Source organism: Pundamilia nyererei, unplaced genomic scaffold, assembly GCF_000239375.1.
Source record: "Pundamilia nyererei isolate P.nyererei 1_Seehausen unplaced genomic scaffold, PunNye1.0 scaffold00133, whole genome shotgun sequence".
Taxonomy (NCBI): Eukaryota; Metazoa; Chordata; class Actinopteri; order Cichliformes; family Cichlidae; genus Pundamilia; species Pundamilia nyererei.
The window spans coordinates 953058-963317 of record NW_005187534.1 but is presented as its reverse complement, the minus strand read 5'-3'; the positions used below and the strand labels follow the sequence as shown (position 1 = coordinate 963317).

Here is a 10260-nt window from a genome sequence, read left to right as displayed (position 1 = left end):
GAGATGAAGATGTGATCTTCATCTCAGGGTCTGATTTAAACCTTTTATCTCATAAAATGTTGAAGCAGCTCACAGACGTTCAGCGACTGAACGCTGAGGAGAAGCCTGACAGGAATCCAGATGTGGATCAGGGACCTCGTCAGTACTGTGCTGTAAAATAACATCCACACAGCTCCTCATCAATGTGTGCTCCAGGGTTCCAGTACAACGAGCCCTGCTTCCTTAATTTATTTGATGTGTTTTGGTTTAAAATTGTAACGATGAGAAAACGGACAGCCTTCTCCCGGTCACATAGAACTGAGAGAGTCCGAATAATTGCTAATTACTTTATGTTTATATTTTTTAATTGTTAAATTGAATGAACAAGGCTCGGCCAGTAGCAGCAGCTGATGAAATATTGTCTTATTTTAGTGCATATTTTACAAACATCAGTGTTCAGACTGTTAAATTAGTAATCTGGGTTAGGGTTTTAGCCCACAGTCGGCCCAGTACGATATAAATGCAGATTATTCTGAAGCGAATCATGCAAAGCCACTGTAGTGGAGCCTAACAGTAAAAATGAGCTCACATTAAAGAAAAATGCATGAGGGGAAAATGCACTTCTGTGGTTTCTGGGTTAGAATGACATCTTTATTTTCATCAGAAGGTAACGGCTATAAACTGTACTGAGAGACACGAACGCTGCAGACAGTGAATGTGCCTCCCCTGGAGCAAAGCCTTCCAGTTTCTTAAACCATGCCTGTTTATCATATAGCTAAAAGCACCACACACACAAGTGCTTCAGACGTGTCGCCGCGCCCGCGCTGTTAGATGGTATCTGTGTCTGCACAGGAGCAGGTGTGTCACGCAAACACAGAGGCGCTCTGCACGGCTCGACCTTTCACCTGTACAGCACACCTGCAGACAGGAGGCTGGCTTCTAACAATAACTAATAATAATGACTGATTTTTAGTGTCTCATATACATTATACAACACACACACACACACACACACACAACCTTTAAATTTTCTGGTCCATGAAACTCGATCAGCGGCGGGAGTTTGCTTTCCGACTTCACGCCTGTAGCCGCTGTGATGATCTTCTTTATCACCCCGACCATCCAGTTGAAACCTGCACACACACACACACACACACACACGTGCGGTTGTGCTATCATTGCAGAGATTACACAGATATAAGGCCTATAACCCTTTCGTGCTCTCTTTGGTCGTTTCTGTGCAGATCTGTTTGCTTATATTTGCGTGACGCTGGCTTTGGTGGAGCATTAGCCAAAGAGCCGCACGCTCACTGGCTTGTCAATCATCAGCTGTTAGTCAATGAGAATATATTGGATAATCCTTTCTGACACTTCAATGACCAAAAATGTACATTTTACTAACTGAGCTAAAACTTTTTATTCAATATGACCTGAAATAAGCAGCCAAGAGCATGAAGTCATCAGGAGAGTGTTTTTAAGAGGTCCCAGCAGAGGGCAGACTCAGCTACCATCCACTGACGGCCTTTAAAAAGTTTCTCCAACAGAAAACAAGTTTCAACTTTTGCTGTAACCTGGTAGATTTGATTTGAAGTGGTGGTGAATGTTCACATTAAACATGTTTCTAATGCTGAGCTCAGTGTTGCCCTGTGAGACTAAAGCTCACACAGCTTTTATACTCTCAGATCTGCATGATGTCACAGAGAGGGGTAAAACTTTGCTCGTCTGAGGAAAAGGATCAGTGTTGAGCTGTTAGTCATGCACAGCTGTCTAAGAACAAAATAAGGAAGTAAAACTGAGCCGAGCAGGTCCCGAACTTCAACTGTGGCTTCCCCGTTTTTCCCTGATACTCGTCTGTTTGTTTTTTGTGCTCTCATTTCAGACTCGTCACTTCCTGGTTTCACGTGTTTCCCGCTGTTGTAATCTTTGCCCTGCCCCTAAAGTTGACCTCCTCTCTGTCTTTGTTTTACAGCTGGTTTCCCTGTTGGATTTGTTTGCCTGCTCTGATTAATATCCGGCGTGTGAACCTTTTCCTCGCCTTTTAAATCATCTCTGAGTAGTTGGCTCATGATTGATTGCACATTGTCGTGCACTCTTGAGGGAGTCTGGCTGCTGCAGAGTGAAGAGTTCAGGGATTGCACCTAGAAAGCTCATAGGTCAGAGGTCACACCGTCTGATGGAGTTTAAACACGACTAAAAACATGTTGGCGTTTTTAAATGAAAGGCTCTCATCTTCAGCTCATTAACCGATCTTTTTGACTCGATCAGCATTACTCACCACATTTGGGGTAAGCCACCAGCATGATGTCGTCCTCTCTGGCCTGCATCTTCTCCAGACACTTTAAATGCTCCTCGGGAGACAGGAGGGTCGAGTACAGCACACCATTGTATCTGTACACCTTCTCCTCGTCGCTCATCTCCTTCGCCTTCAGCATCTTGGCCTGCAGCGGGCCCATCGGTCCCTCGCCGCTCATCCTGACTTACGCACGGAGCAGAGACTCAAAGAGGAAGGAAACTCGGGAGAAGCTGCAGACGCTGCTGGAGCTGAAAGTGAGAAAGCAGAACTGAGACACAGAGGAAAAAGGGTGTGTGTGTAAAGTAGGAACAACGGGAGGAGGAGGCATCAAGCACCTCCCCCTCCACACACACACACACAAATATGCAGAAAACCCTGGATTCATGGAGGCGTGGCTGAAGGCTGAATGGAGATCTCTGGACAAGGTTCACCATATGGAGGTGCCAGACTGACTCACACGCACACACACACACACACACACACACACACACACACACACACACACACACACACACACAAGCGTTACGGATGAGCTTCCTGTGCTCCTTTCTGGTCGGTGAATTGTAAACAGCTTCCTGAAGCGATCCTCTAAATGTGAACTATTAGCCGACAATGACGAGTGGCACAGGAAGCTTTTTAAACTGTTGCTTTAGTGAAACACATTTAAGCATTCGTGTCTTTTTTGTCATGTATTTGTCTCTTATGACCAACTCAGCCCATCACTGCACTCCTGCTGCACAGAACTAAGCAGTTGTGGGGTTTCATAACCTGACACCTGAATACAAGTGAAGCCTTTATTTAAGCCCGCGTCTAATTCCCGGACACCGAAAAAGTTAAGAAAACTTGTTTCATGGCCAAAACGAGAGCCAGGCTCCAAGAGCAGAGCGTGCTATAAGTGGGCGGGGCTAATCTTCATTCATTTATCACACAAACCTCAGGAAGCTATTATGTGTCAGTCTCTTAGAAAGAGGCCTCAGTGGCTGCACTGAGGGCATACACAGCTACATTCCTCCAGAGGAAAAGCGCCCTGCTCAGCCCCGGTCCATGCGGGTCCCTGTGGGTGAGGCTGTGGGTTATCTAACAGTCCTCCACACGCGATTCACTCGTCTGCCTTCGTGTCAGCGAGCTGCTGTGCAAAAATCGTTTGAAAGTAAACAGTTCCCTGACAAGAAAAACATGTCACATTCCTCAAATGCACCACGACAATAAAGTTGTTCAGCATCGAGACAGCACTAAGCTTTATTTAAGTGTCAGGCAATTCAAACAACCCAGCAGATACAAATGCTGACAACAAAGCTAAACTACTGTGAGAACTAGAAGATTCAACTACCTCTAAGAACAGAAAGTCAGTCTAAAATATTTCACAAACTGAAACGAGTGAAGCTCTGGGAACAGACGCAGCGATCGGGACACGACTGTTATTCACTCTCTCATTTATAATTATTATTAATGTAAAAATGTCTGCTTATCAAATATCAAAGAGCAGCTGAGGTCTGCAGGGACTAACTCTTTGTTTCATATTTGCATTGTAGGCGTGGCCTAAAGCCTTCTCTTTTCACCAGGTTTATGGTGCTTAGTGTTAAAATGTGAGGTCAGCATGGGGGCGGGTTAGAAGACAAAGGGTACCTGGGTGCAGCCGCCCCACCCACAGCAACTATGTCTGTGGAGCATTAAACTGTGTGCCGACCCCTCTAACTGGTCGCAGCAGATGGCCCCGCCCCTCCCTCAGCCTGATTGTGCCAGAGGTTTCTTCCTGTTAAAGGTTTTTCCTTCCCACTGTCACCAAAGTGCTGTGCTGCTATATACATAAAATTGAATTGGATAGTCTTTAACCCCCCATCGGTTTCACCCCTGCCTATAATGTGGATACAAGCTGTGCATCGATGGAGCTGAAGGGCTCCAGCAACAATATCCAAGTTTGTCCCAAAAAAGAGTGAAAGAAGTTGTTTTGCTGTTACATTGAGTACAATAGTTCGTGTAGACGTGGGTGGATTTTGACACTGATCAGTGAAACATTCAAATATTAGATTTAAGCTGCATCATGTCATTAATTCGGGCTCCCATCTATGTCTTTATATTCTTCTGCAGCTCAACGATACAAGAGCCTCCTCCTACTGCTCGCGTCACTGTGACAGAAACTGTTTTTCATTAGGATTTACATTGTTATTGTTCTCTCCAGTATTATAAACAGATAAATCATCATGAAATAAAACAATGAACCTGTGGTGGCGAGCTCAGAATCAGCTGACTGATTTCTGAACAGCAGCTTTAGTGAGTTTAATGAAGTCGGCAGAGAACGCAGAGGCGTGCTGACATTGGGTGATAAAGCATAAAGTAGTGGTGCTGTGGTTAGCACTGTTGGCTCGCAGCAGGAAGGTCTTGGGTTTGAATCCGACATACACAAAGTGCTGTGGGAGGACCTGCATGGAGCTGAATGGCTGTGTGTCTCCACTGAGACAGCCGTGTGACCCGTCCAGGTGTGGCCCACCTGGAGACGTGACTGAAGGATTTGTGCGATTAAGATGGAGTCAGAGGTTCAATGGATTACTTTAGGTACCATAACAGCTGACACGCAGCAGGTACGAGGTTACACAAACACAGCAAAGGACACGAAGGACAGGTGTCCTGATCTGTGGTTCAACCCTCAGTAGGTACAGAGGGCAGCGACACGCCCACATTCAAGCAAACAGGAAGAGCAGGATTGAAACGGGGAAGACGAGGAATTAGGAAATGATCTAGTGCATGGGTCAGGATGGTGACATAATCTTTTTACACGAAAATAGTGTGTCATGCTGAGTCGTCAGTCCCGCAAACACGTGAAGAAACAGGATGAGGAGGAGCTGCTTTATGCAACACTTTGGGCTTTTTATGGCGCTACGTTTGTCCAGTAGCTCCAGTTACCACAAGTTATCACGTAAAAGGCCACAAGCAGTTTATTCCTCCTTCATTAAAACCCTTCACCTCTCATTCTTCCTCTTTCCTGTCCCCCCGTCCTGTGCATTCAGATTGTAATAACTCAAAATAAAAATAAATAAATAAATAATTATAATAAAGGTCAAATAAAATATGACAATCAAGTAAACCAGTATAGCAAAAGCTGTACTGGCCTACTTGGGAAAATAAATCTGTTGGGTATTTTTCTTGTCCTTCAGACAATAACTGTGATTGCTGCAGAGCCGGACGGGAGATAAAAAGATAAACGTGTAGAAAATTCATTTATTCACAGAAAATGTCCTTGTACTTGTCATGAATCGCTGTGGCAGGCAGGAACTGGACCCAAAATGCAGGCTCTTAGACACAAGGGGTGAACTCAAAACCACAGCTTTATTTGCTGGCTGGGAAAAGCATACAAAAGCAAACCAAACTGGAGAATGACAACCTAAACCCACAGCGAGATCCACACAGCATGAGGGACGACACGACACTGACTCAGAGAAACACAGGGTTTAAATACACTGGGAAGTAACGAGGGGAATGAGACACAGAAGGAGGGCACAGCTGGGAGAAATCAGGACTGACGAGACAAGCAAAGCAGGACGCATTCACATAAGACACAGACCTTCAAAGTAAAACAGGAAGTATGACACAGAGACGCAAACTTGACACAGTGGAGACAGCAACTAAGAAACACAGAGACACAAACCATAAGGCAGAGAACTCTAAGAACCGAGAGACACAGAGGGAAACTCAAACATGCAGACACAGACTTACACAGAACAGAGGGGACACAGAGAGACATGAAGGGCAAGGGATCGAAACTAGAAACCATAGAACAACTCACACAAGTACAATAATACAAAAATCACAAAGAACTACACATGCTGGGTGGGGAGACCCAGGACCCTGACAGCACTGTTGTATGGGTGGCAATGAGTGGTGGGAGTCTTTATCAACAGGGAAAACTACAGAACTTTAACATCTGTCCACTAAAGCTGTCCAGTGGGCTCACACCTGAGTCACAGTGTGACGACAAAATAGACGTCTGACGTCTGAAAAGAATGAAGAACAGCAATCGACAAACTGTATAATAATTACCATCAAATACACCCTTTATTTAAGAGTATTGAACACTGTAAACAGGTCATCATCAAAATGCTTTCAGGTCTTCAGGTGGAGTTATCCTGAGACTCACGAGGTCACCATTTACTCATAACATGTTCTAGGTCGTGTTTTATTCGTCCCTTTTCTGCTTGGTCTCCTTGCTTGTGTTTGCATGTGTGCGTTATTTGCATTATCAACACACATAAGCCCCTCGTCACTTAGCAGCTGCACATGAGGACCGACTCTCTGTGGCAGGATCGCTCTGAGCCAACTCTGACGTATGTTGTCTGTGAAGGTTCTCAGTCATCCAGGTCATCGTAGTCAAAGGAGCTTGGAAAGAAAAGCGTCTGGACTACTTTAAGTTGCTTGAAGACGTTTCACCTCTCATCCGAGAAGCTTCTTCAGTTCTAAGGTCAAATGGTGGAGAGTCCCAGATTTAAACCTAGTGGGAGTTTCCCTTTGAGATCCTTCCCAGACGCCTTAACGCCCACTCACATCCTGGGCCATCTGATCTCAGGAATTCGCATGATAAGGTGGGGCCAGGTTTCACAGTGAACTCACCCGAAACCCTGGCTGATTGGGACCCACACCCAGTTTCACACCGTGGCTCAGGCGATTAGAGGATCATCAGGGGGTCCTTTTGTCCCTCTGTGGGGGGAAACTCCCACTAGGTTTATATCTGGGACTCTCCACCATTTGACCTTAGAACTGAAGAAGCTTCTCGGATGAGAGGTGAAACGTCTTCAAGCAACTTAAAGAAGTCCAGACGCTTTTCTTTGCAAGCTCCTTTGACTCTGACGTATGTTAAAAATATTATTGTTACACTGCTGCTCGTGGTCTTTGCTCACAGGCTCACAGTTTGTTGGTTGGTGAAAAGGGGGCGGAGCCTTTCAGTCTGTGGCACCAAGGCTGTGGAACAGTTTCCCACCACAACTACGTTTGTTGACTCTGTGGAATCCTTTAACAAGCAGTTAAAACGTGTTTGTTTAAACAGGCCTTCAGTTAATCAACACTTTTGAATTGTTTTCAATTTGCATTGTTTATATTGTCTGTTTTATTACTTAATGTTTTCTTTATTTTAACCTTTGTTGCCTGTCTACGAAAAGCGCTTAATAAATAAACCTGACCTTATTTTATAATATCCTAGCATGCAATGTTAATGCCATCTGTATGCTGATACTGCTTTCATTCATAAATGTCAGTTTTCTAAAAAAATTACAGATGATTTTGATGTTTTTGTCTTTTAAATTTGTAAACCTTTAAAATAAAAATCAAACTTTTCCATTTTTATTGATCTCGGGTGTTTTTCCATCATCTGCGTGTTTGTGTCTTTTTCTCTGTAAATTTAGATGAAACATTTCATCTCATAAGTTCTGAGCCGGCTGGTTTTACTCGCAACCTTTTTCTCTTCGGGTCACGTAGAGCAGAAAAATCAGGAGAGAGACTGAAGATGGAACTCAGTGATGCTACGTCTTAGTTTGATTTGCACCAAAATCTAAAAGCTCAAACAATCAGCAGCATCCCTGCTGCACCGGGGCACTTTAGTTCTGAAGGTTAGCAGATGTATCAGAAGCAGATCCTTTTTCAGGGCTCTGAGATGAAGCCGGACGGAGAAAAATACCTTTGGTCTAAAAACAAAAGAATCTGCAAGCCTGAATCGCTCGCTTGTTCTTCTGGTCCCTCACCCTTCCTCTTTGCTGTCCTCAGATAACTCCCCTCCCCCTCCCCTCTTCACCCGCTGTCTTACATCCTGGCTCTCCGCCCGGGGCCCCTCTCGGCCACAGCGGCGATCGGGGCCTCACGGTGTCATTTGCAAACTGTCCCAAACAAAAACTCCATTCAGCTCCACGCAAAGGAGCAACCACAGATTCCACACACACACACACACACACACACACACACACACACACACACACACACACACACATTTCCACGCCTGAATCGGTCACGCTTCCTCGTCTTTCTCTTAAAGTGTTTAATTAATGAATGATTTTACACCCTGCTGACTTTTCCTGCTGGCGTTTCAAACACCTACAAAGACGCGTCTGTTTCTGCTGGGAATGATTTCACTTCATCAGAATGATGCCAGGCCTGTTCCCGAGTTTTACTGATCGCCATAATCACGATTAGAAAGTAAATAAAAGGCAGCAGAGGTTTGAGTAAAATGGAAGAACACAGATTAGTGACAGAAAAGGTGTTGGCTGACGTTTATCAAGTATGAACATATCTCAGTTTACTCAGTTGTAAGTTCGCATGACATGTGAGTAAAAACAGAATGCATTGATTTTATTCACAATAGAAGACAAAACAAATGAAATGTTCAAACTGACATGTTTTATTATTTCATGGCAACAAGACGTTGTTAGCTGGAGGCAGATTTTACAGGTGACTGCATCTATTCCAGCAGCACGGCTTCGTAGGAGAAAAGCCGCTGAACCGGCCCACCATCTGGAACATCTGGAGCATCACGAGGAAAAACAGGATGAAGCTGAGCAGCTGGAATCCTCCATCAGACTATCACAGACTGATGTTAGAGAAGAGGACGCTGCTCAGTGGCAACATGGACAAAAATATTTACATCTAGCAAAACTTTTTAAAAATATTAGCCACTTTATACTATTAATAATTTTGGCATAAATTTTATGAGAAAGAGAAATCAGTAGAATTTCTGTCTTGTGAAAACTGACGTTAGCTAAAGTTAAATATCAAGATTTTAAAGATGAAATTATTTCAACATCCGGCTGTGACCTCACGGTGACCCTGAGCTGGATAAGGAGAACATAAAACACCTACTGTCACATCGCCGCCCCCTGGTGGTGAAGGTTTTAGTTAGGTTTTGCAAAGGGTAATCAGGCAAACAGAGAAAGCTGAATCACAAATGTGCCTCGGGGCGTTTGTTCAGGAGCTTCACTCACTAAATAAGCCGCACACAGTGCAGTGATCGGGCTCTATCAATCTGGTTTTTAAGTGCAAAATATCAGTATTCTGCTGAACTGCCTGTGAGACCTGAATGCACGGTGGCCCTCAGAGGCCAAACGAACTGCAAATAGAAAACTCTGCAAAAGCACATAAAACACAACAGAAATGGGAAAACAATGCAAAAGGAAAAAGAAAAAAATCTGGAAAGAAATCAGAAGTGTTTCTGGGAAAGTGATTTGATGGAAGTGTGGCGGTGGATAAGTTTTTAAATGGCCGACAGCCAAAGAGTAAACTTCTAAAAGTGTGTACTGCGTTTAATCTCACTGATTTATGTAGAGATACAAATGTTGGCAAAGTCACGTGACATTAGTGATCTCAGTGCAGCTCAGGTTCCACTTGTTTTTAAAGGCTTTATGACGCACAGCGTTCACATGACATCAACCTCACAGAGCGGTTACGATGTTATAGATAAATAATGGCAGAATATCCCAAAATGGAACATGTGACACCCACACACATGCTGGCAACACTCAGCTGAATTTCACTTTTACAGTGATGCACAAACATCAGGGTCGATTTCACTAAGCTGGTTCTGCTAGTGGTGTCGAGCTAAACCGACGTTTGTTTTAAGGAGAAACGAGTTTATTCACAGGAGCCAGACGCTTGGCCAGTGGGGGAACATGTAGCTCTCATCTTATTTAGTAGCCCTAATACTAACACAAACAGGAAGTACTCCTTGTGCTGTTTCTGTAGTTCTGTACACCACCTGAGCCCGTCACCTCTCTGTCTGTCCTGCACGTTTCCCTTCTCTCTTTCTCTTTCTTCTTTTTTTTTATACAGGTAAGCTTTCAGACAAATGTAGGGGTACCATATATTAAAAGAACAATATTTATCTCTTTCATAGATAATGCATCCTTATATATCAATCAATCAATCTTTATTTATAAAGCACTTTTCATACAAAAAATGTAGCACAAAGTGCTTTACATAGTTAAAAGCAGCCCACCCCACCCTCCAACTCACTCCCC

At 44.0% G+C, this 10260-nt stretch overlaps 1 protein-coding gene across 1 annotated transcript in view; it reads right to left on the bottom strand.

Moving 5' to 3' along the window:
- Window positions 1-2560, bottom strand: part of sult6b1 (sulfotransferase family, cytosolic, 6b, member 1) — a 7487-nt gene extending 4927 nt beyond the window's left edge. The window contains exons 1-2 of the mRNA XM_005743570.1: window positions 2255-2560; window positions 1000-1112 (exon numbers count right to left, since the gene is read on the bottom strand). Coding sequence (XP_005743627.1) covers window positions 1000-1112; window positions 2255-2450 — 309 coding nt within the window. The 5' untranslated portion in view covers window positions 2451-2560. The remainder of the gene's footprint in view (window positions 1-999; window positions 1113-2254) is intronic.
- Between the last annotated feature and the right edge of the window lie 7700 nt (window positions 2561-10260).